General features: G+C 38.6%; 2 protein-coding genes and 1 pseudogene across 16 annotated transcripts in view; 2 read left to right on the top strand and 1 right to left on the bottom strand.

Moving 5' to 3' along the window:
* Positions 1–20966, bottom strand: part of SUGCT (succinyl-CoA:glutarate-CoA transferase) — a 1092359-nt gene extending 1071393 nt beyond the window's left edge. For 11 of the 14 annotated variants that reach the window (XM_045828740.1, XM_045828739.1, XM_045828742.1 and 8 more), the window contains exon 1: positions 20772–20896. In XM_045828740.1, coding sequence (XP_045684696.1) covers positions 20772–20871 — 100 coding nt within the window. In that variant the 5' untranslated portion in view covers positions 20872–20896. Of the gene's footprint in view, positions 1–20771 lie in introns of all 14 variants that reach the window. The other 3 variants (XM_045828747.1, XM_045828746.1, XM_045828741.1) reach the window with 3 other exon arrangements.
* Positions 1052–2242, top strand: LOC123812080 (annotated as a pseudogene).
* Positions 20445–23527, top strand: LOC123812088 (M-phase specific PLK1 interacting protein). 2 transcript variants are annotated; one of them, XM_045828755.1, is made up of 3 exons: positions 20445–20715; positions 21129–21646; positions 22721–23527. In XM_045828755.1, the coding sequence occupies exons 2-3, from the start codon at positions 21188–21190 to the stop codon at positions 22919–22921; spliced, it is 660 nt and encodes a 219-aa protein (XP_045684711.1). In that variant the 5' UTR covers positions 20445–20715; positions 21129–21187; the 3' UTR covers positions 22922–23527. The 2 variants fall into 2 exon arrangements, with proteins under 2 accessions (XP_045684711.1, XP_045684710.1); XM_045828754.1 differs by lacking the exon at positions 20445–20715 and adding an exon at positions 20877–21018.
* The last annotated feature ends 3098 nt before the right edge of the window (positions 23528–26625 follow it).

Raw genomic sequence — 26625 nt, 5'->3', positions numbered from 1 at the left:
CAAGCAGGAAAGCATGATGAAATAAGAATTCAAAAAATCGAAGAAAAGCTTAAGAGCATCAAGGACACCTTTAAACGTTCCAACATCCAAATTATAGGGGTACCAGAAGGGGAGGAGCAACAAATGGAAAAGTTATTTGAATAAATAATAAAGGAGAACTTCCCCAAACTGGCAAAGGGAACAGTCTTCCAAGAAATCCAAGAAGCTCAGAGAGCCCCAAAGAAGTTAGACCCAAGAAGAAACACACCAAGGCACATCATAATTACATTAGCCAAGGTAAAAATGAAGGAGAGAATCCTAGAAGCAGCAAGAGATAAGGGGACAGTAACCTACAAAGGAGTTCCCATCAGACTGTCAGCTGATTTCTCCAAAGAGACCTTACAGGCAAGAAGGGGCTGGGAAGAAGTATTTCAGGTGATGAAAGACAAGGACCTATATCCCATATTGCTCTATCCAGCAAAGCTTTCATTTAGAATGGAAGGGAAGATAAAGTGCTTTTCAGATAAGGTCAAATTAAAGGAGTTCATCATCACCAAGCCCTTATTTTATGAAATGTTAAAGGGACTTATCTAAGAAAAGAAGATAAAGAAAAGATATGTATAGTAAAAGGACAGCAAACTCACAATTATTAACAACCACACCTAAAACAAAAACAAAAACAAACTAAGCAAACAACTAGAACAGGAACAGAACCACAGAAATGGAGATCACCTGGAGAGTTATCAACAGGGGAGTGGGAGGAGGAGAGAGGGGGAAAAGACACAGAGAATAAGTAGCATAAATGGCAGGTAGAAAATAGACCAGGGAAAGATAAGAATAGTATGAGAAATGTAGAAGCTGAAGAACTTGTAAGTATGATACATGGACATGAACTAAAGGGGGGAGAAGTGGGTGGGAGAGGGTGTACAGGGTGGAGGGGAGTGAAGGGGGGAAATGGGACAACTGTAATAGCATAATCAATAAAATATATTTAAAAAAAAGAAAATACTAAACACTTTAATCACCATAACCTAAATCTTAATAATGTATACATTATAGTAGAAAATGTATTATGAAAATTAGTGCTGAAAATAAAGCAAAGATCAGTATGGCAGGTACAAAGCACATGCCTATGGACACTGCTGCAGCCTCAAAACCCTGGCTGAAGCCAAGAACAGCTCTTGGAGACATCAGTAACAAAATCAGTGAACAGCCACAGGCCAAAGTGTCTCTGAAAAAGGAAGCAAAAACTTTAGCTGCTGGACGTTATTGCTAAAAAACTGCCAACTTTTGCCTGAGCCTATTTCGGTTGATACTCCTCCAAGCTCAATGAAACATCTAGATGTGCCCCTGCAGAAGATTATCTGTGTGAGGCTTTTTCTGATGTAATTCTTGCAATGAATGATGTGCATGCAGACAAAGCTAATCGAAACCTTTGAGGTGAATATGTCAAAGATATCTATGCTTATCTGAGACAACTTGAGGAAGAGCAAGCAGTCAGCCCAAAATACTTAATTTGGTTGTGAAGTCACTGGAAACATGAGCTATCCTAATTGATTGAGTGGTGCAGGCTCAAATGAAATTCCCCTTACTGTAGGAGACCATGTACATGACTGTTGCCATTATTAATCAGTTCGTGCAGAATAATTCTGTGCCCAAGAAGATGCTGCAGCTCATTGGTATCACTGCCATGCTTATTGTTGAGCAACCATGAATGCACCCTTCAGAAACTGGTGACTAACTTTGTGACTGACAACACTTACTGTAAATCAGACAGGTGGGAATGAAGATTCTGTGAGTTTAAATTTTGGTCTGGAACACCCTCTACTCCTGCATTTCTATTCAGAGAGCATCTAAGATTAGACAGGTTGATGTGGTGCAATATACTTTGGCCAAATACATAATGGAACTATGTTAGACTACAATAAGGTGCACTTTCCTCCTACTCAAATCACAGCAGGAGCTTTTTGTTTAGCACTGAAAATTCTTCATAATAATGAATGAATGGACACCAGTTCTACAGCATTACCTGTCATGCACTAAAGAATCCTTTCTTCTTGTTATGCAACACCTGGCTAAGAATATGGTCATGGTGAATCATGGGCATACAAAGCACATGACTATCACGAACAAGTATGTCATGTCTAAGCATGCTAATATCAGCACTCTAACACAGCTGAATTCTGCACTAGTTCAAGATTTAGCCAAGGCTACGGCAAAGATGTACCATATTTTTAGGACTATAAGATGCACTGAACCATAAGACACATCCAAGTTTTAGTGGAGGAAAGTAGGAAAAAATTTTTGAAGCAAAAAATGTAGTAAAATGTTTAATAACATAAATAATATAGGCCACCACTCCCCCCCATAGCAAGTCAGGCAAGCTACATTCAGACTATAAGATACACACCCCCTTTTCCTCACAAATTTGGGGGAGAGGTGTGTCTTACAGTCCAAAAAATACAGTAACTTAGGAACTTGAGTTGCAGTACAATAATATCTACAAATAAAATTGGTACCATGTGTTATCGTATATATTTTTTTAAAACAGTATGTATTTTCACATGAATGTTTATAGTGACTTTATTTGTAATAGTCAAAAACGAGAAACAACCCAATGCCCATCAACAAAGGAGTGGATTGATAAACAAGAAATAAACAAAGCAATAAAAAATTACCATATTATTGATAAATACAGCAACATGGATGAATACGAAAATAACTGTGCTGAGTAAAAGAAACCAGAAAAAAAGAATATGCAATATATGGATTCATTTATAAAAATCTCTAGAAAATGCAAACTAATCAATAGTGAACAAAAGCTAATCTGTGGTTGCTTGTGAATGGGGAAGAAGTAAGTGGGAGACATTACCAAGGGGCATGTGGAAACTTGGGGATAAAGAAAATGCTATCCTGAGTCTAGAGATGGTTTAAAGGGTATAACATATTATGTGAAAACTTATTAATTTGTACACTTTAAATAATTTACTGTCAATTATATCTCAATAAAGTTTTAAAAATTCCTCTAAAGACAGACTTTATTTTTTAGTTTTAGATTCACAGTAAAATTAAGCAGAAAGTATAGAGAATTCCCACATGTCTCCTTCCCCCCACATATGTACAACATTCACTCTACACCATAATGGTACATTTGTACAACTGATGAACCTACACTGACACATCACTATCACTCAAAATCCATAGTTTACACTAGGGTTCACTCTTGGCATTGTGTATTTTATGGGTATGAACAAATACATAACAACATGCCTTTATCATTATAACACTATACAAAAATTTCACTGCCCTAAAAATCATGTGTTCTGCCTATTTTATCAGTTTCTCTACTCTAACACCTGGAAACCAACCTTTTCACTGTATCTATAGTTTACCTTTTTCAGAATATCATATAGTCAGAAGCCTACAGTAGGTAGCCATTTTAGATTTGCTTCTTTCACTTGGTAATATGCATTTAAGTTTTCTTCATGGCTGGCAGATCATTTTAGTTCTGAATATTCCATTACCTGGATATACCCCAGTTTATTTATGTCACTTACTGAAGGATACCTTGGTTGCTTCTAAGGTTTGGCAATCATGAAGAAAAGTGATATAAACATTCATGTGCAGGTATTTGTGTAGACATAAGTTTTCAACTCATTTGAGTAATTATCAAGAACTAAGATTGCTGGATCATAGGTAAAAATATGTTTAGTTTTCAACTCTATCTTCCAAAATGAAGACCATTTTGCATTTCATTGTATTTTGTAATGAATGACAGTTCCTCAGTTCAATACATTCTTCAAAAACCTCAATGTAGTTCCATCTAGCTAAGAATGGGATAGGAATGAGGGTTACAGAAGTCACACATTTACATGTATACCATCACAGGCTTGGGATGGATCATAAGGGGTACAATGACTCTTACCTAGGGGGTAACCCAAACCTCACTGCTCTAGTAGGGAAGACTGGAAGTCCATACAGTGAGCATTCTCTCCTTGAAATAAGCCAATTTATTATTTTACAAAAATAAATTGCTGTGACAGCAACAGGAAATATGTGAAGGCCATGTGACTGGTGCATTATTTTGATGCAAGCACACTAATGTGGGAAAACAAATTATATTCAGAAGACAAATTAATTAGCAAAGGATCAGAAAAAAGGAAAACAGCTAAAACAATGTTTAATGTGGTAGACTGTTGCAGCAATGGCCTCCACAAATCACACTTCCAGATACCTACACCCTTGTGTATTCCTCTCCCATGTTGACTCTGGGTTTGGACATTTGTCTTGCTTTAGCCGATGGAACATTAGCAAACTTGATACCAGCAGAGGCGGGTAAGTGCTTGCACAGTTGGGCTTAACTTTTTGGAATACTTCCACCTTCATATGAAGAATCACAGGATGAAAGAATAGAGCCTCAGCCACCCCAGTCATTGCAGCTGTACCAGCTGAGGCTCCAAACATGTGGGTAAAGTCATCTTAGAACACCCACTTCCAGCCATGTTAATGAGTTCCAGTTAGTCCAGCAGAATAACCAGAGAACTTGGAAAACAAATAAGCCATTGTCGTTTTAAATCACTAAGTTTTGAAGTGGTTAGTATTAAATAAATGGATATAATGACTTATGTGGCAAAGAGAGCCTATCTTGTCAACCAGAGGGATCCTTTTTAAAATGTAAAATACATAATGTAATTCCCCTGCTCAAATTGCTGTAATGGCTTTCTACCAAACTTAGAATGAAATTCAGTATCTTACTACAGCCTATAGATCCTACTTGTTCTGGCCCTTGGCTACCTCTCCAACTTCATTCCTCATCACTCTATCTCTCACTCTTCTCCAGCTACATTAGCTTTCTTGCAGTTCCTTGAACACACTGTACACATTTCTGTTTTAGGGCCTGTGGTAGAATCAGAGATGTACCACTCAAATTACCCTTCCAAGAAACAGCTTTCTACCATCTAGAAAAAGCATGGTTAGCTTACAATTTCCAGTGTTAGCTGCACCAAGCTCCATCTGCTTCATCTGAAAGAGCACACTATCCTTAGGGTAGCCCCTGGTCAAATAACTGAGCAAAGTTATCCCTAGACCTGAACACTTCCTCCACACATATGCAGGTCTTGATCATTAAAATTTCTGCTCAAATAGCACACTCTCAGAGAGATGTTGCCAAATATAAAATAGCACTCTTTTCAATCTCTATATCTGCTTTAGTTTCTTGATAATTATAATTTATTTATTTAATCGCTGTCTTTCCCACTAGAGTGTAACCTCAATAAGGCAGGATTCATCTGTCTTAAATCCCCATGCCCAGAACAGTGGCTGGCACACAGTAAGCACTCACTAAGAATTAGTAAAGATCACTCTGTGAGAGTAAAGGAGGGAAGAAAAAAGCCATACTTGAAAATTAGTATGTTCATTGCAATAAATTGAATGTTTGTGTCCCTCCAAAATTCCTATGTTAAAATTCTAACCCCCAATGTTAGGGAATCAGGAGATGGGACCTTTGGAAGGTAATTAGATCATGAAGGTAGAACAGTCAGGAATGGAAGGGACTCCAGCAAAATTCCTTATCCCCTCTCTGTTGGGGACTGCCCTGACTGGTCTCAGGAAGCTGTAACCCCCTGTGACTTAGGCTGAGTGAAAGACCTGCGGACCAGGAGCCACTAAGGAGACAAAACTTATTTCCCTGGTATGAATGTGCCTGTTCTAATGCCTGACTTCCCTTTTGCATGATCAGCAGTTAATGATGGGGTAACAATTCTCTAAGAAAGAGAATGAATCTAAGACAGACGTGATCATGTGAAAATGCCCTAAGGGAAGAGACTCGGGGCTGTGGATAAGGAGGGATGATAGCATCAACCCCTGCCCCCTTGGCTTTGTCAAAGCCTGAGTCCTTGTGAGAAATCTAAGTCTCCTGGCTGCCTTTGTCTTCTCTGTTAACTCAGGCCTGTGGGAAACAGAAGGGTAGAAGGGGCGGTGGAGCCCAGACCAGAAACAGCGGACGCCCGGGGTAATCAGGCCTGGGACATAGAATATGCAAGACACTGTGAGATCTGTTTGCTGGAGGATGTTATTAGATTAAAATTTGAAGGCACAGACAGGAAACCAAAACTACCCTTTGAGCCCTGTTATATAAAACCCCAATCTCTGCCCAGAATCACAGCAGGGGTTCTGTCTGCACCTTTGTAAGTCACCTACTTCTTTTGATCTTTTCAGCCAGACTGTGAATCCACAAACGAAGTCTGTATTCTCAATAAAAATCTGCTTGGGAATGGAGACAAGGTGCTCTCCCCACCAGAGAGAGTGGCCATTCAGTTTTTACTTCCCCACAGAAACTACTTATCTCTGTGTATGTCTTTCTCATGTTTTGATGAGCCATCCACAGCATTCTGCGCTCACTGCTGGCCAGTGAGCACGCATCACCTCTCCACCATGCAAAGACAGTGCAAGAAGTTGGCAGTCCTCAACCTACAAGAGGACTGCACCGTAATCTAACTGTGCTGGCACTCTAATGTCAGACTTCCAACCTCCAGAACTGTGAGAAATAAATGTCTGTTGTTTATAAGCATGTGGTATTCTGTTATAGCAGCCCAAACTGAGATCATTAAGAGACCAGAATCCTCAAGGTCATGCAGCTAATTTTTCTCTCATCTGTATAGGGCTTGAATACAGTAGAAAGAAACAGTTAAAGAGACAGCAAAAATGCTCTGCCAAAAAGAACAATGGGGATCTGAGTATACACGTAAGCTTAGAAGCTAAAATAGAAACTAACATTAGAGGACAGGAAAGTGCACAAGAATGGCAGGAGAAAAATTACCAGAGAAAAAATGTCAATAAGTGAGATAGCTAAAGAACAATTTAAAAAACAGGAGTAGTTAACAATTGATTTTAAGTTGTACATTGGAACCTCTCCAAAGTCACCAAGCTGGTTTGGTAAAGCCTGGAACAAACCCAAGTGCCCTATGTGAGTTGTTCTCAAAAATCAAAGAAAAGAGGCTGAGTTCCACAACTGAGTTGGTGCTGGGGCAAAACGAATAGAATACATGTAGCCAAGGACATGAGTGAAAGCTCCCATTAAAAACACTTATTTCACCCTGGCTGGTGTGGCTCCATGGATTGAGTGCCTGCCTGTGAACCAAAAGGTTGCCAGTTCAATTCCCAGTCAGAGCACATGCCTGGGTCCCAGATGGGGGCATGTTGGAGGCAACTGATCTATGTATCTTTCACATATCAATGTTTTTCTCCATCTCTTTCTCCCTTCCTTCCCCTCTAAAAATAAATAAAATCTTTAAAAAAAAAAACTGCCCCTACTCTGTGCTAATCAATCTATGATTAATTCATGATGAGAGACATCATATTCTTTCTTCTACAAGTTCATGATCTACTGGGGAAAACTAAGATGTACCACTACTGCAATGATTAAAATTATTGCCCCTAGGTTCAAACTGTTACTATCTACTAACTTGTGACCTAACTCTATTTTAATTTTCCCATTTGTGAAATAGGGATAATACTGATACCAGTTTTACAGGGTTACTTAAAAATTAAATGAAACAACGTCTCATGCGCATTTAGCCATGGTGCTCAGTAAATATCAGCTACTGTCAATATTATTTCTATCTTCTCCCAACATTTGTCCTTGTGTTCTTTAATTCAATGTCATTTCCCACCCACTCAGTTACACAAGTCAAAATCCAAACCAAAATCCTTGAGTTTTTTCTTCTCTCATCCCTCAAATTTAGTTAAGAACAAATTACTATTCTTTTGCAAAAAATATTTCAACTCCCTTCTCTTTTTCCCATCTCTACTGCCACCACCATAGTTCAGATCACCATCTACTCTCCCCTGAATTACCCAACAACCTCCTAAATTCATCTGCCAGTCTCCAATCTTGGCTTTCCTCACAACACTGTCCCAAAATTACCTCTCGAAATGCAAATCGGTCTAATCTTTTCTACCTTATCTGTTTCTTAGTCCTCTCTTCCCTCTTGGTTAATGCCATCAACCACCACTCCAAACACAGTTTAGAGATCTTCCTAGACATGTCCTCTTCTTCACTCCCCATATTCAATCAGCCATCAATTTTCTATTAAATCTACTTCTCTATTCCTCTTCAGTTCCCTGGTTCTAATTCATCATTCTCTGTCCCAACTGCCCATAAAAGTATCTTAACCAAGTCCTGCTTATCCTCTGTCCCCACCAATCCATTCTAAACACTGTTTCCTGAGTAATTTTCCAAAATGAAAAGTTCATTATGTCATTCTATTCTTCATTCACCCATTCACTCATGGACTTTTCCCTCACAGAGTGTACAGTCCTAAAGAAGCAAATGAGACTATTTATTATTCATATTTTCATTCTTTTCACTCCTGTCCACCTTTCCAATTTCAATCTGCAAAAATAAGAAACAAAAAATTAAAAAAGAAAAAATAAAGGACTGTATTACCAGCCATACTTCTTTCAAATTCTTTGTACTTCTGGGCCTTTTCACATGCTCTTTTCTCTGCCTGAAATAATTTTCTGCCCTTCCTCATCTAGACAAGTACTTCCATCTTTGATAATTTAACCTTCCTTGGAAATTATTCCTGCTTAGGAAAGCATCCTGAGTATGTCTCTATTGGTAACGCCAATAGCGTTACCAATATAAGAATTATAACTAACCAGTTAGTTTCAATCACATTATAAACTCCTGAGAAGAGATACTTTTATTCTGCATTTACAACCTCAAGAATTAGTGCCTCACATGAAGTAAGAGCTCAATAAATGCTTCTGGAAGGAAAGGAAGGAGAGAAAAACGAAGAAAGGGGAATAAAAGACAAAAGGTCAGTCCTAGGATTTTGCCACAATGTATTAACAGATTGCCACAATGGGGTATTGTAAAAAAATATGTAGTCCCATTAGAGCCATATTATAACCATGGTTTCTTGGTGTCCAAGATGGACACCACAGGCTTTTTATAACCTAATCTCAGGAGTGACCTACTATCACTTCTGCCATATGCCATTCATCACATATACCAACTCTGATACAGTATGAGGAGGATATATACAACAATGTGAGCATCTGGAAGTAGGACTTGTAGCCAACTTGGAAACTGGCTAATAACACCCACTGTAGTTTTGATTTGTATTTCTCTGACAAATGATGTTAAGCACTTTCTCATATGCTGACTGGGCATTTTTATACCTTTTAATGAAACATCTATTCAAAACTTTTCCCCATGTTTAATTGTTTTCCATTAATGAGTGTACCTACCATTTAGTACCCTTACCATCCTGGTCATTTAACTCAACACACAACAACATAAACATCAAACGATAAACAGAGGCTACTGAGTTTTGTCCCCTACAAAATCAGCTGCCCAATGTCAAATTTATAACTACTCAATAACCTATTATTCAACCCATCTCTTCCCAAAACAACTATTCCAAATCTCCTTCACTATTGACAAGCATCCAAATCCCTTTCTTCTTGAGCCTGCCTTTAAAATAATCCTACTGGGGCCCTGGCTGGTATGGCTTAGTGGATTGAGTGACTTTCTGAGGAATATGTTCAACCAAAAAGATGAAAAAGAAATAAAATGACATGGAATCCAAAAAACAGAGATTCCAAAGGAGGAGAGGGATGAAAGGACTCCTCAGAATGACAGTAAAGATACTAACATAATGATAATAAGAGAAGTCAGATGGAAAAGGACAAGAACCATGTTTTATATCCCATATGGGATATAAAACAGAAGGCAACAAATGAACAAACAAAAAATCAATGAGACAGATATGGTGGTTAGCAGAGGGGAAAGGAGCAGGGGTAGATAGAAGCTGACTAAATGGGGGCCAAATATATGGTGATGGAAACAGACTAAATTTTGGGTGATGAGCACACAGTGCAGTATACAGACAATGTATCATAATCATCAAGTATATTGAAGCAAGTATAACAGGACTTGCTTCAGTATGGCTCTGGTGCCGACAGAGTCCACCCCTTGAGTGTGTAATTTGCAGAGGAGGTTAGGTCATGCTCCACTGGGTATACTGGTTCTATAGCCCCGCTGGAGACAAAGGCCAGCCACTGCCTGTGTCCTATTCACAAACACCCAGAATGAGCTACAAAGCACCTGCAGGTGGTTGTCACTTGTTGGGCTTGAAGGTGCCCAGGGAAAGCCAAGCTGCAAACCAAGGTCAGCTGCTCCTAGTGCCAGGCTTGGAGCTACTTGACAAGAGGTATACAACACACCAAAGGTATTTGGGGTTTGTGGACTTTTAAGAGATATTAGGCAATTCTACAGCATTTGCCAAGACAGGCCATTTACATGGAAACACCACTGAAAGTGGCTTGGGTAGGCCCAAATTTGGGGCAAGGCAAGGACTCAGTGAATTGCCAGAGCAGGGTAAAGAGTGTTGGTCATTTTGTTGGAAACTCAGATATGGCAACCTGCAGGGGGAGGGCTCAGTAAAGAATCAATGGCCTCTGCCTGCACTACTGTCTAGGAGAAAGCTGCCCCTCTGGCCCTTGTCCTGAAGCAACACAATTCAATTCTTCCCATATGCTCCTGGTGCTTTTCAAGCTGCTGCCCTAGTCCTGAAGGTCCCAGTACTAGGACAATACTCACTAGATAGTGAGTCCCAGTAAGGCCATGTGTGGGCCCTTGAAAAGGAAAGCCTGGGACTCCAGAAGCCCTCTGTCTCACCCAAACACAATCAATGCTGGTCTTCATAGCCAGAAGTTACGGGACTTCTCTTCCTGGCACTGGAACCCTGGGTTGGGGAGCCTAGTGTGGGGCTGGGACTCCTCGCTCTTCAGGGGAGACCTCTGCAGCTGAGGTATCCCTCCAGATTTTTAACTGCCACATATGGGTATGAGAGCAGCCTGTTCCACATCTCTGCTCCTCCTACTAGTCACCTGGCTTCTCTTCTGAATGTCCTTAGTTATAAAACTTCTATTCACCTAGATTTTATGTGGTTTCCAATGATAGTTTTTCTGTACTTCAGTTGTTATTTTGATGTGGTCATGGGAGGATGCAAGTACCCCATTTACCTACTCTGCCATCTTGATCACAAGCTCCTTCTAAATTTTACTTCATTACAAACCTATGAAGAAAAGTCTAAATTTCACTAATGCCATCTTACAAACCATAGTAAATTAGGAAAATTTTGTTTAATGAAAGTAATTTTAAACGAAATTCATTTAACATCAGGTAACAGAGTTTTACTTTTATTATCTAAGAAGAGATCCAGAAAGCACTTCTAAAACACAGTTAAGTCAAAAGTAATGAATGAGTTAAACACTTAAGAGCATTAACTTTGGAGACTGGATTTAATTCCCTACTCCACTATTTACTAACCAAGTGACTTTGGGCAAAGTAACTTACCTAGTTAGAGCTTCAATTTCCTCATTTGAAACATTTGTATCACAGGACATGCAAGGATTAAATGAAATGTATTTAAAGTGCTTAGTATACTTCCTGGCATATCATAAATGCTCATTAAAAGCTGACAATTGCTATCATCATCATCAATGTATATGTATTATACATTCAATTAAAGTAGGTAACTTAAAAGTAGGTATTAAAGTAGGTAACTTAATCCAGATAGAAAATAAGAAAAATATATGATTATTTGAAGGACAAAAAAAAATGATTCTCAATACTCTATACTTATAAAAGGACATCAACAGCTATGTTTTTCCTGTTTTTGAAAGACCAGAATAGGCTGGACGGAAGTGAGGGGTAATTGTCAGGTGAAAAACAGTTGGAAAGGGCATCATCAATTATAATTTGTTGATATATACTGAGCAACTTGTGTACCACTCTATCTTATTTGGCCTCTACGATAGAAAGCTATTATGATGATACAGCTGAGCAACCATGCAAACAAGTATAATTAAAATGAAGCTTGGCCTTAAGGCTTCCAGGACACAAATAAACTTGAGAAGCACCATGGTAGAGATAACTGACAGATGCCCACACAAGTGGTTCACCTGTATGAAAGCAATCATGGCATCCCTCCCCACCATACTAGTCAACTACTATAATGTTTTTTAAAAAATTTTTAAAGGCTGAGTCATAAAACAAACTGTTCAAATATCAATAGCAAATGTGATATACACCAAAAGGATTTTTTAATTTGATATTTTACGAAGAACCTGACTACCAGAACCTAGAAGTGAGAAAGGAGATGGATGTTTCTTCAAGGTGCTACCATACAGGGGCCTGGTTCTGAGCAGGCCTGCCTAGGGTCAGCTGGTAGTGTGTGGTTTCTTGACTTCATGTAGGAAAGATTTCACAACACAAGTCCAGGTGACTATAAGGGCTGTCAACAGGAAGCAGTTACTGAAGAGATACCCTCCTCCCTCATCACCCCTAAAAGATTTTAGGGATAGAAGTCTCTGAGGGGTGAATGAGACAGGATAGTAAGAAGGTAGGAAAATTCCTTGGCAACTGGAACAGGAAAACTGAGACAGATAGCTGAACAAATTGGCTAAGCAATTTACAGCCAAATACAGAAGGTCACCTCCCTAGAGATAACATCTAGGACTCAGTTGAGTTTCAGCTCCAGACCCACAAAAGCAGCACAATCAGTTAGGCAACACCAGGACCAACTACAGTGACTAACACCCCCCTGCCTTGGCACTTACCAATCAGTAAAGACTACAACCCTGAAAGGGCACACCTGGAGAACTGATGAATATTCTGCTGAAACCCTCCCCTGAGACCTCCCCTAAGATTCATGCCTGCAAAAAAGAGACAACCAGTGTCATTCCCTTTCCGTTTTTCTTCCCCTCTGCTTTCTTCACAAGCACACTCTTCCTAAACTCTAAGGTAAAGAACAGCTAGCTTTGTCCCAGGCTAATCTGAACCTGTCCCCAAAGCCCCTTTTTCTCTGACTTCCCAGTGAGCTAAGGCAGCCCAGCCTGGACTCTCCTGTTGCTTCTTCTATGCTAAGCCCTTCTTTGTCTTACTGTCCCCAGCTTTAATAAATGGATCCTTATAGTCATTTGGACTCATGTGTGAAACCTTTCCTACACGAAGTCAAGAACCCACACACTACTGGCTGGCAGACCACCCCTGTGCAATAACAAAAGCATGCTCTCTTCATCAGCTGAGGCTTCATTCAGAATAGTTAGCAGAATGCTTTCTTTCTAGCACACATTAAAAATCTTGAAAGAAGTTCTGTTTGTAATTGTAAAGTTTGGCAGGTAATTTTAGAAATTTAGGGTACTTGGAAAATTAGTATTCAGCGAAAGACATTGCAGGGAAATTAAAATTTTTGAGCTGTAAAAAGGTAGTGGGGAAGTGATGCATACATTATAAAGCAATTAAACCATTTAAAGACAGCCAGAGAACAAGAACATAATTTATTTTTTAAAAACCTTTTTTTTAAAGATTTTATTTATTTATTTTTCGAGAGGGAAGGGAGGGAGAAAGAGAGAGAGAGAAACATCAATGTGTGGTTGCTGGGGGCCATGGCCTGCAACCCAGGCATGTACCCTGACTGGGAATTGAACCTGCGACACTTTGGTTCGCAGACTGCGCTCAATCCACTGAGCTATACTAACCAGGGCCAAGAACATAATTCATAATAATTTATAATTTGTCTTTTGTTGACACCCAATTTCTTAAGAACTAACCTTCCTTTGAAAGAACTTGGTTACTACTGTGGAATTTGCAAACAAAGAGGTTTTGGAACTGTTAGATGCTACTATGTTAATGAAAGCTTGAGACATTTATAGAAAGAAGGGTTCAAAGGGAACAGAAAAAGACTTTTGAATCATGGGTAAAGCATGCCACAACCAAAGTACAACTCAGTGCTAATCCCAAATCTCTGCTCTTCTACAGTTCCAACTTCCTTTGCTATTAGGTTAGGCCAAATGCCTGGATTCTGGCCAGTGAAACATAGAGACAAGTAATATAAGCCAATTCCAAGCCTAACTCTTAAAAATATCCCATGAAATTCTCCAGGCCTCTATTCTCCTGCTGCTTGTGACTTTAGAGGATACAAGTTTCAAACTATGAAGCTATACATGCAAGAACAATGTGTTTATTGTTTGTATAAAGCCTTTCAGATTGTGGGCTAATCTGCACCATAGCACAACCTATCCTGTTGTGACAAATAAAGATGCCAAGCCCTGGAAGAGAGATAGTAGGTAGCCTGTGAGCAATTTCACAGCCTTAAAGCCAACAAATGGGAGTCTATTTTGGGGGTAGACTGTTTTATTGTCCCTTTAGTAGCAGTCCTCACACTGAGATATGTGAAGATCATTAAAATGATTCAGTATGTTTTAGAAAAGTCTTCACATATCTCAGTAACCAATTTCCAGGCATTCAACTTCTATACATATTCTTCCTAAAATTAATCAGGCTAACTGATTAAACTTTCTTTCACAATAAGCTTTCTCCCATGAGACAAAATGAAAACGTATTTCTGACACATCGCAGATCTTACTCTCACCTTAGTTCATGTAAAATTTACTTAATAAAAACTTTTAAATATCAACTTAATATATGCAAAGGATTGTTTTTGAAAACTCATTTAGGATAAAGACCACTACTATAGATTATGTGAAAGGGTAGAAAAGCAGTTCCAGTTTACAGACTTTATAAATTTCACTTACTCATTTTAAAACAAAAATTTGTGTATGAAAAACAATATTTATACTCTTACTTTTCTTCATATAGAAGTATTCTGTCAGCAATTTTATTTTCTTTTTTTTAAAGAAATTTTATAGAGAGAAAGGAAGGAAGGGAGAGAGGGAGAGAAACATTAAAGTATGGTTGCCTCTTGCCCAGCCCCTACTGGGGACCTGGCTGGAAACCTAGGCATGTGCCCTGAACAGGAATCGAACGGGTGACCTTTTGATTTGCAGGCAGGCACTCAATTCACTGAGCCACACCATCCAGGGCAATTTTATTATTTTCAATGGAAACTTTTACAAGTATGAATTAATGTATTCCAACTGTTTTTGTCCTGTTTTTTATCTGGATATAGATGATTAGTCTACAAAGAAATAAATATACATAAAATATTTTGCCGGTGCTTAATGACTATAAACAATATATACATGCTTAGAACTGAAAAGATCATCGGAGTTTGGCTCTTTGGTACTCTTGAAAATAAATTGTTTCTAATACTTGCTTTATCAATGAGAACATCACTTAAGTGATACTTAAGTGGTCTAATGTGCTCAGTGAAGGCTTAATCCTATCAATGAGTAAGCTAATCACCTCCAGAAGATGTAGCTAACAATAGAACCTCTATAAGAAAAACTGAGACAATGTGAAAATATTTCTCCATATAGAAATTATTAATACATTCTCTTGTCCTAAGAATGTTTTACATTGAAAATACGTTAACATCTATATTTATTCAAAATAGCTAAAAGTAGACAACAAGGTTTCTAGAGCAGAGATAAGTTAGTATTACTTATATCAAGAAATGCAACACCTTTCCCCATAGCTAATGAGAGCCAGTTGTTAGGCCTTCACATACAGGGGCTGAGCCACAAGAAAATGTCCCCAAAATTATAAATCTGGGAGTCTGTATAAAATAGCTACATTACTACCCTCAGGGTAAGCAAATTTTTCTTGGGAAGAAAGGGGAAGGTGTCCGGGTTCCTGCCCTTTGGAATGAAAGTAAATGTCTCCAGGGGGGAGGTAAACTTGATTGGTTTTACAATCTCAATCTGGAGAAATGTCTCCAAGGCTCTGGGTTTCATACTCCTTTGAAATATAAACATAAGCTTCCTGGGAATTCCCTAACAATCTATTCAGTCATCTTTTAATTTCCAAGGCTTGTTCTTTTACCTAGGTTCCAGTTTTCTTAGTTTATAAAGCCCTGACCATGCAGAAACATAAAAATATTCACTACTTGATAATACACAGTAAAATTAACCAAAGTATTTATATTTTCTGTACTCATTATGACCTGACATCTCCTAAAATATTGCCTTTCAAACCCTTTCTGATGAACCCTGGAAACTCCACAGAGGTGCCCCAGAAGCCTCTTTTCAGAGGGACAGTTAAAGTGGAGGAGGTACAGGGAGAGTAGGGCTCTGGGACCCCAATTCCTGCCTCAAACACAGCCCATCTGGACTCATATTTTAAGCCTCCAAGATGGTTTTTTGAAGTCTATACAAATATATGTGTGTATATATATACACATATATATATATACATATATATATATTATATTTTAAATCCAATGAAAAAAGAAAGACCAAAAATTGTAGGCAACCTAAGTAAAGATCCTCAGTTTTACAGAAACAAAGTTTCATTTACATTTATAATTGCCTTGACTTGGTACTCTTACCTACATTAGTGTCATTTAAAAAAGAAACAACAAGCCAAAATGGAGTTACTTTTGCTAAGTCACATCACCTAACTGCAGTTTCAGCATTTCCCAGGAGGGGAATTTTAAACCAGTCTGGAATTTCTGGATCTATACTAGTGAGGTAATCTGCATGACAAAACTCCTGCCATTCCATTTCCCCAAAAGAAAATGACCTGGCCTAAAAATAATCCTTTCTTTTCTTTTGCTACTAACTATCCCGCCACACCCTTCTGCCTATTTAAAAAAAAACAAACAAACAAAAAAAAACAACTTGTATTTTGTATAACCCCCTCAGAGTACCCCTATAGTTGCTAGATGGAATGAAGCCCAATTTATGAATACCTTAATAAAGCCAATTAGATCTTCATATTTACTAGGTTGAACTTTATCCTTTAACAGTGTAAACCACACCACCGCAAAGTTAACCAATTATTCCCGGAGCTCCATACAGCTCACAGGTACTCAGAAAGTTTCTTGATATTCTCTGTTAATGTCCTCATATCCATCATTCCAATTCACTTTTCTTCCACCAGGTAATCCAACATAAAACTTTCTCCCTTCCCCTCATCTCTTTTCCTGAACCCACCTGTATACATAAATTCAATATGTCAGCACAAATATCCAAACCTGCTGAACGTTTATGAATTTATTTGACCCAAACTGATGACAATGCCAGGGAGCAAAATCTTAGCAGACTGAGAAAATGCTCCAAAGAGCGGTAGTTTTGCAGCTTACTTTATAAAGCACAATCAAAGAAGGAGATGTAAGGGTGGTAACATGAAATCCATTGATGGTAGATTAGGAAGGCAGGAGAAAGCAAAGCGACTGGATGAAGAGTAAAGCTGAGGAAAAAAATACTTCTTTCACACCTGTCAGTAAGGGACAGTTAACAATGAGCATTTACAAGACAGAGAGATGGTATCCGGGCAACAAGATGACAATAGCAGGTTGTGGGTCTTGCGCTCTCATGCCCTGAGGGGTTCTGAGGGTCTGTTATTTTAGATACAAAATAAACAATAGACAGATTTACCTTTGTCAAGGAAGGTGAGGGACTAGGATGTAGTTACCTTCCATGATTCATTTTTAATTAGGATTTTTATGTTCAGGCCATCTTATGTGATTACTTTGTCTCTGAGTTTGTGAGGCTCACAGGCCTCACCTGAACTTGTCAGGTTTAGTATGTGGCCCCTTTGTCATCCACAAATATAAATACAGGATGTGGCAAAAGTAGGTTTACAGTTGTAAGTGCACGAAACACAGAATTATTGTATTATTATTTTCTATTCTTATTTTCCACATACACAACTGTAAACCTACTTTTGCTCCAGCATATAAATATTTAAGGATCTTAGAACCTGCAATTCCCAGGCTAACACTTGGATATAACTACATTTATAAAAATTCAATATTAAGGATAAACCTACAAATCTCTAAATCTAAAGTAACATGCTACCCAATATCACTTTCAAAATTTTGCATGATTATTTATCTATTCCATTTTTCAAAGGACATACTGTCAATTCATATTCTTTATTTAGGATAAAAAAAGAGTAACAAAAACAATTGCTTAGAATTCAAGAAACCCAAGTTCTGGACCCACCTCTGCTTGCAATATGAGCTTAAGCAAATCACTTAACTTTTCTTGGCCAATTCCTCATCTGTAAAAGACAAGTGGCCTATTCTCAGAAGTGATCCAAGTAGACTCTGCAGTTGAGGAATAGAGTGAAGAAATAAAATATAATCACTATATTTAGTTAAGCTGCTAAATGACTAAAATCAGGTAGGTTGAGGTAGGAGGAAACTATTCTATTCAGTAATCATCTGATTATCCCCTGACAGACCAAGGAAAGAGTGTTCATATATACAGACCATATGACATATATTATCCAGATTGCAGGTCATCTAGAGCAGCCATTTTCAATCTTTTTCATCTCACAGCACACATAAACTAATTACTAAAATTCTGCGGCAAACCACAAAAAATATATTTTTTGCCAGCCTCACAAAAAATAGGTATAATTTTGATTCATTCCCAACAGACAACTGTTGTCATTTTTTAATTTGATAATTTAAGGGGAAAGAGGACAGTGCCCCTGACTAAATAGTCAGGCATTGCGTGTTTTAATTCTTGCCCCACCGCAGTGTCCCTTGGCATACCAGTTGAAAATCACTGTAAAGGACTGCCATCTTTGGCCAAGCCAGAAGCTAAGAATGCAGGACTGATTCTTCCCAAGAATGTACTTTTTACTATAAGAACTGTGGAAGAAAAGGGGGTCACATACTAAACCTGACAAGCTCAGGGTATGCCTGGAACAAACTCAAGAGACCAAAACTAACCTCACAGCATGGTCTGAACCAGTTAGGAATAAAAATTCCTAGCTGAAAGCAAGTCTTGAGGGGTAATCACATACTCTACCTTAAGTAATGTTTTGTTTTTTGCATCTAAAATAGCATACCCTTGAATGTCAGAGTAACTCCTTTTTTTTCCCAGACCCCTCAGGGCATGAGAGCACTAGACCCATATTGCTATCTTGTTGCCCAAATACCACCTCTATGTATTGTAAATGTTAATTGTTAACTATCCTGTACCCAACAGTGCAAAAGAAGTATTTGTTTCTCAGTTTTACTCTTTATCCAATCACTTTGCTTTCTTCTGCCTCCCTAAATCTACCACAAGTGAATTTCATTCATCGGCCGTTATGTCTTCTCTTTTGATTTTGATATAGAAAATAAACTACAAAACTGCTACTCATGGGAGCATTTTCTCACTCTGTTGAAACTTTGCTTCTGGCACTGTCCTCAGTTTAGTTCAAATAAACTTATAAAAATTCTTAACAGGTTTTGATGCTTCTTACATTGACAGAACTCTGAGCTTTCCTTTCTTCTTCAGAACACTGGGTATTGCCTAGTCATGCTCCGAATTTGCAAACCTGAAGACCCTTGAATAACTCTTTACCATTTATTTCTAGCCAAAGCCTCCAGACTCTTTTTAGTTCATTCAACAAGATAATTATCAAAAATTAACTCTCCCTCAATCCTCCTATACACCTGCAAGTGTAGTGAAAGACACAATGCCAATTCTTAACCTACCTTTCAAAATTTTTCCACTGTATTTTTTCTCCCTCCCCCTTTGCTAATACAAGTTCATGTGTGAAGAAGATAGCATGGTATCACTATGGGGAAAAGTATTCTAGAACTGTAAGCCAAGTAAAATGACAACTTACAGTATTTTACTGAATTCTGCAAAATTATTTGCCAGTTAAAAATTGATATAAATTTGGCCCCCAGCCCTCCCATTTTTCTGTTCCTTTCCCACAGAAAATGTAGATGGGTTGATGATATAAGTGGGACAACAGGTGAGAATCACTGATCAATATGATATGACCATTCAATAAATATTTGAGCGCTCACTTACCAGGCAGTAATCTATGCACCAAAGACAGTGTCTAGCATTTTTTTTTTCAGAATATAAGTATTTAATAAAGTGGATAATCTGGGGTCTTCAGGCATCACCAACCTTGATGAGACTATTCTGCTTTGATTGATTCTACAGCTTGCTTCTAAAGGAGAAATTTGGTGAACCGAATTTTCTCAGAATAAACAAGAACAAAACAAAAACAAAAACGGTGGGTCTCTATTCAGCAAAGATGAAAGCTGAAAAGGCATCACACTTTTTGGCTAAGCATGTCACAAAACAACGAGTGAGAAGGAGCAGCTACAAGAATGTGTATAGGCTGAAAAATACAGGCTACCTATGAGGCTAAGACTGAATGAGTTTAAAGTTCTTTAAGATTCTGTTTCCTACAAGCTGACTTCAGGATTCATGATTATAACCCCAATTTCTGAAGGAAGAAAGATCTACAAAACTAGTAAATATCAATTTACTACAAATTCTGGGACAGCTGGTACAAAGGCGTGTTTTATTATACATTAGATGTCATTCCTCAATTATCACACTTTTCTTCATATTTGATTGTGAAACAAGATCTGAAGAGCTGTGGCCAAATTTTGCTCTTTGAAAATCAGTATCCCTGCTTCCTAGTCTGCTAATCCAAAGAAGGGAATAAAGTCCAGCATTTGTTTGCACAACCTCTCCAAGTTAAAGATACAATCTGAAAACCCCCTTCTAAACTCCGGGTGTACATTTTTGAAGTTATTTAAACTTGGGGGACGAGAGGGTAGGGGAAGCAAGAGAGATGAGACGTCCGTCCAGTAAGACTGGGCCGGGGGCGGACCTGCAGCAGCGAGCTACCAGGCCAGGACCCAGAAGCCGGGCTGGGCGACTCTGACTCTGCGGCAGCTGGAGAGCGGCAGCCAAGGGCGCGCTGAAGCGGACAGACCAAAGGGCGAGCTGCGGGGTCAGCAGGCACCTCAGGAAAGCTCGGGCGCTCTAATCAGGGCGCCGCCTGAGGTAGGAGGCTGGGTTTGGGATCCCCTTCGCCGCCCGGACGGAGTCTAGGAGGGTACCTGACTTGAGGCGGCCGGTCCACAGCTCCCTCCCGCCGCCCGGGCCGCAGATAAAGCCTGTTCTCCTCAGAGCCTTGACCCTCACCAGCGTCGCCAGCATTGCGAGCCCCTCTGACACTCTAGGTCCCAGCGTTAGAAGAACGCAAGCGCCCAGGAACACCTCAGACCCCACCTCCCGGCCTCCGGCGCTGTCTCGCGGGGCGGGGCGTTATGGTTTCGCGTTTGTCTCCGTGGAGTTGTGCGTCTGGTAGGTTTGTCCCGACTGAAAACCCGAGATTGCAAAGCCCGTAGCCAGGAGGGGTGTTCGGCCTTTTCTTTATCCTCTGTCTTTCACTGAAATGAGCACAATTTTTACAGAATTCAATAACCCACTTATTCTCCTGCCCGTGGCGGAACGTTTGTGAGGCGGAACCAATATGTTGTATGGCGTTGACGGCCGGAAGACTGTTTTGATAAAGGATCACCAATTCTCTGTGAAGGGTTGGTCGGGACAGTTCCGGGACGCAGCTTTTAGGTCTTCGTCTTCATCTTCGGATATGCACCGACAGAATTTTCGACCCCCGACTCCTCCTTACCCCGGGCCGGGTGCAGGAGGTTGGGGTAGCGGGAGCAGCTTCCGGGGCACCTCGGGCGGAGGCGGACCACGGCCGTCCTCCCCTCGGGACGGGTACGGGAGTCCTCATCACACGCCGTCGTGCGGGCCTCTCTGTAGGCCCTACGGGAGCAGCCATTCTCCACGACACGGCGGCAGCTTCCCCGGGGGCCGGTTCGGGTCTCCGTCCCCTGGCGGTTACCCTGGCTCCTACTCCAGGTCCCCCGCGGGGTCCCAGCAGCAATTCGGCTACTCCCCAGGGCAGCAGCACACCCACCCCCAGGTAATAATAGCCAGCGTTTACCGAGCTCTTACTTTATGGCAGGCACGGTACTAAAAATCCCTTTATGTGGGTTATTTTTTTTTAATCCTCTATGAGATGAGACTCAATTGTTCGCCCCGCTTTGCAGGTGAGTAAACTGAGGCTCAGAGAAGTTAAGTAACTGTTTTTAGACTACCTGAGAAAGTGGCAGAGTCTTAACTTTCTAGAGTCCTCTTGCTTTTAGCCACTACGCTGCCACTAATTTACAGATGATTTTCCTAGTTCTCTCTCCTTTGTCAGAGCCCTTGCCAGTTCGTCTCAGCGAATTTATTCTGAGCCCGGGTACCCGAGGGGGTAAAAAACGAATGAATTCCCAGTGTGGAGCTCATCTAGTTTAGAGAGTTATAGGCTGCTGGCACTTTTTTTTTTTTAACCTTTTCCACCTCTCCCCACCCCCTTTTTTTTTTTTAACCTCTTCCCATCTTTGTTTTTGAAGTACACTGGCTTCTGCTCCAAGTTTTCTCAAGGGAGAATCAGTTAATACGGGAAGTTCCCTATTCCTCTCTGGGAGAGTGAATACAGAAGATGAGTATTTCCGGGTGTGTATTGTTTTTGTGGTTTACAACTTGCATATACTCGGTGCATTTTCAACTTTTCTTATGCTAAACCAACGCCATCCCTTTGAGTCTGGAGCTAACGAGACGGGAAGTTTTGTTAATTTAAGTGGAATTCTGAAGCTATAGGATTAAAAAGTTTTAACTTTTTTCCAGAAAAAAAGTATGGAGATTTCGAAGGGAAAAAAGGAAATAAAATTATTTCTTATTTCATCGCCAATCGATAGTTCTGCAAAGTTTGAAAACCTGAAATATTTGAAGTGGCAGTGGGCATAGAATTAATAATAAAGGAGCATATCAAATTGGTTTAAATACTTTTAAAAAACAAAAACACTGAACTAAAGAAATCGTGGACTTTGCATTTGAACATACTTGGCTTCATGGCACAACTTTTAGCTAGCAATGTAATCCTGACTAGCTTTTAAAGAAAAAGTACCAGTGATCTCTACTAAATGTTTTTTAACTGATTTTTTTTCTAAAGGGTTCTCCAAGGACATCTACACCTTTTGGATCAGGGCGTGGTAGAGAAAAAAGAATGTCTAATGAGTTGGAAAGTTATTTCAAGCCTTCAATGCTTGAAGATCCTTGGGCTGGCCTAGAACCAGTATCTGTAGTGGATATAAGCCAACAGTACAGCAGTACTCAAACATTCACAGGCAAAAAAGGAAGATACTTTTGTTAACGTTTCTGAAATTCAACTGGAAACTTCATGTGTCAGGAATACCTTGGACAAAATTCTCACTTGTGTACTTAAGTTGAACCCTGACATGGGTCGTCTTGGTATTTTTCATCATATCAAATATCGGTATTAGGGAAGACATATGATAGGATAATATGCAATATTTAGCTCTCCGAAAGTGCCTACCACATTTTAGAAGATTTATAGTTTCCAAATATTTAACATTCTTGGTTATATAAATGGACATTTGTCTTTTAATGTTTTAAAATAAAACATTTTGTCTAGTTATATTGTGGTTTTGTCATATGCTAAAGGAGTAGAATTATTAAAGTAATACTTTGTAATCAGTTAGAATTCATCAGTAAATATTTGCCTACTACAGCTTTTGAAAATAAAATAGGTAAACCATCCTTAGAACTGTAGACAGTTCTGTATTTGTTTATAATAGGGAAGGAGGAGTAAAGGAAGAGAATAAAAAAGATTTCTGTTCCTTATAACCATTGTTTTATGTGCATATTTTATGTGATGCTTTTGTGAAAATGCATTGAAATTTGATTGGAAGTTACAGAAACTCACTTAAGCTTAAATAAAAAAGTTTTTTTATACTAACTTTATTGGGAAAGACAAAGACCTACCTGTTTCTTGCATAACTAGTTCAAAGCTATTTTGTCTGAATTTCTCTATATTTTTCAGTATTGTGGAGTCATTTTCTCTTGAGGCCAAAGAAGATGGCTAGCAGCAGTTTCATATCACTTCCATTGTGAAGAGGATATTTTCCAACTCTGTCAATCCCAGAGCACACATTTTGGCCATGCTTACTTAGATTGTTTTTGTGTAGTCCTGATCCAGTAACTGACCAAGGGAGTGAGTTGAGGCCTAATTAGTGTGAACAATGGACCCACCCCTACGATGAGACTCTAGGCCCACCTGGATTAGAGAAGTGGTTTTCCACAGGAAGGAATAGTATGTTTATTTACCTACAGTAATGGAGAGAAAAATATGAAGAGATTTTTTCCCTGAACCTTTTTTTTTCTTTTAAGAGAGAGAAGGGACGGAAGAGAGAGAAATATTGATCAGTTGTCTCTTGTACATACCCCAACCACAGCCTGAACTCCCAATGAAGGCGTGTGCCCTGATGGAAATTAAACCCATAATCTTTCAGTCTACAGGTGGATTCTCCATCCAACTGAGCCACACCAGCCAGGGTTTTCACAACTATTTTAACAAAATCAACTCTCATCATATCCAGGCTATTTTAATATTTTGAGGTCACAATACATGAAATTAAAGCTAGTTAAAATTTTGTTTAAATATTTCCAGAAATAAATGTCTAAAAATGAAGTGGTCTCACCACCTATTTGAGCTACACCCAGTTGTATTTGTTACATTGTCACAGAGACAAAGAAAATGAGGATGGAAGGATTTTTAGATTAATACCCATGATAAACAAGACTACTACTGCCAAGTTACTAGTTGGATGAGTTATTTAACTTTTCTATGCCTCAGTTTTCTCATATGTAAAATGAAGAAATTAGTAGTACCCATGTCATAGAGGTGTTGTGTTTGAGAATTAAATGGGTTTACATGTGTGAAACTCAGAGGCCAGAGCCTGGCACATAGTAAGCACTCAATAAATTGTAGCTATTTCTCATTCACCCCTATATCCTTAGCTCTTAGAACAATGCCTGTAAAGTAGTAGGTACTTAATAAATATTTGATGAATTAATGTAGACATTCAATTATATCTACTATATTACTCTGCCTTTATCTCCTATATATAAAAAAGTAAATACTTTTCCCTTAGTATATTAAAGGAAATGTCGTTATTCCCTAATGTCTTTACAGATTTGAGATCATGATGTATGATGAAAATTAGAGCAAATAGAATACTTTTGTAACCCTTTTATGGAACTTTATAGGTAAAAAATGCTTTCTGTAGGAAATGGCTTCTGGGAATAATTATTAAAGCATCTCAGAGATCACTGGGTTATTGGCAAAGATAAAGGAAGTCAGGAAGGATATTGTATTAAAGTATTAACATTTGGAAGATTTTCAAATTTTAACTTCTAACTAATAGTTTTTATGCATTTTATTTTGCTATTTTATAAATGTAATGTTAACTAAATGTAAACTTTTTTTCCTGTCAAGTTACCAACATCTACTTCCAGAAGTCTGACTTTCTCTAATTTTTTTAAGAGAAACGTTGTTTTCAGAAAAGGTGCATTTCTGTGTTGCTCTAGGTAGTTGTGTTTTTGGTTATCAAAGTTTTTTCGACTGATATTTTGGTTTGTTTCTATTATAAGCCTATTTTTATTTAGCTGAGTGAATGAAATGGAATATTCTTTTAAATGAAAAATGATTTTTTTAGTGTTCCAGAGTGTACATTTTTACCTCCATAAAAATGCTAAATAATTATGTTAGAGAAATTTATAGTTAAGTTTGTATCTTAAGTATTTATATAATTAAATAATGGAAAAATAATCTATAGCTATGTCTTCAAACAACAGTATTTAATTCCCCAAGGTATATGCAGGCATCAATAATTTTACGGCATCCAGAGCCATATATGCCTAAAGACCATCTCCAAAATCAGTGGCTTATGCCAGTTCTCCATTTCTTTTCTGCCATTGTGTGATCACGCTACCCTGCCTTACAAAAGAAATCTATGGCAGTTACATTTTTCAAAAATTACCCCAACAATATTCCAGGTCCCACATACTCTTCCAGAAACTTCCCACTACCCCATCAAGACGTGGAATTACGTCCCTTCCGTTTGAATCTGCTCAGACCTTTCCTTCCTTTCCACAAGGTAGTGTGGTGGAAGTTCATGTATTTTCGTTATGGGTGAAGTGTAGTCTTAGAAATGGGTTTTATTGGCCCATGTGGAGGTTTTCAGAATTTAGACGTCAAGTAAGGGAGATAGAGTAATGACAGTTTTTGTTTAATGACTTGCCTTTTTTGTCGCCTGACTATTCAAAACATTTTTCTTGGAGGTGAATAGTATAAAGAAAAGAGATCATAAGGGAAAGGCACCTTATCTTTAGACAAATCAGAAGGTTTGCCAGCCTCATCTATCTTAGAATTAGAAAATTTGAGATTAGTGTAAAGAGGATGGATTTTGTTGGCTCTGCTGTAAGCAAACTGTCTTCATTATCAATAATAGTAAAGAACCTGATGAATATGTCTAAAACCTGTCTGAGTAACATAATTTGCATGATTTCAAGGAGAAAGTTAAGAGTTTCATGTTTATTTCTGACATTAACATTACATCTTCAAGTTGAAAGATCACATTTCAGAGGTAAGTTCATGGTTTTATATTTTCTAGAGCATGTTTCAGATTCTTAGGTAAAACATTATTAACCTTTGCCAGGTTCATTATTAGATTCTTTGTATTCATATTAATTTTTTACCTGGCCCAGGTCTCCTGCTTATTGTCTCTGAGCCATTTCTCCGTTTTTATCATTCCAACTATGTATTATTATAAGTGAAACAGTAGCCATCAATAGCAGTCATAAAACATAATAGCCATCAGGATACTTTGCATAATAAGCTCTGAACTTATTAATGACAGAGTATCATTTTGGTCTTAGTTTTTACATTCTAATATAATTTTTCTTTTAATCTAAGACATTATTATGTGATTCACCATTACCTACCACTTAGTTAAAACACTGCCAACTAAACTATGATATGCCATGGATTATAAG

The sequence above is a fragment of the Phyllostomus hastatus genome, unplaced genomic scaffold (assembly GCF_019186645.2).
Source record: "Phyllostomus hastatus isolate PE091 unplaced genomic scaffold, TTU_PhHast_1.1 phas_scaffold_78, whole genome shotgun sequence".
In the NCBI taxonomy this organism is placed as follows: domain Eukaryota; kingdom Metazoa; phylum Chordata; class Mammalia; order Chiroptera; family Phyllostomidae; genus Phyllostomus; species Phyllostomus hastatus.
This window is presented reverse-complemented; position numbering and strand designations above follow the sequence as displayed.

Coding starts and splice junctions, on each gene's coding strand:
- LOC123812088 (XM_045828755.1), top strand. CDS start 21,188: ATGTTGTATGGCGTTGACGGCCGGAAGACTGTTTTGATAAAGGATCAC. Junction 21,647..22,720: donor AGCAGCACACCCACCCCCAG/GTAATAATAGCC, acceptor TTTTTTCTAAAG/GGTTCTCCAAGGACATCTAC.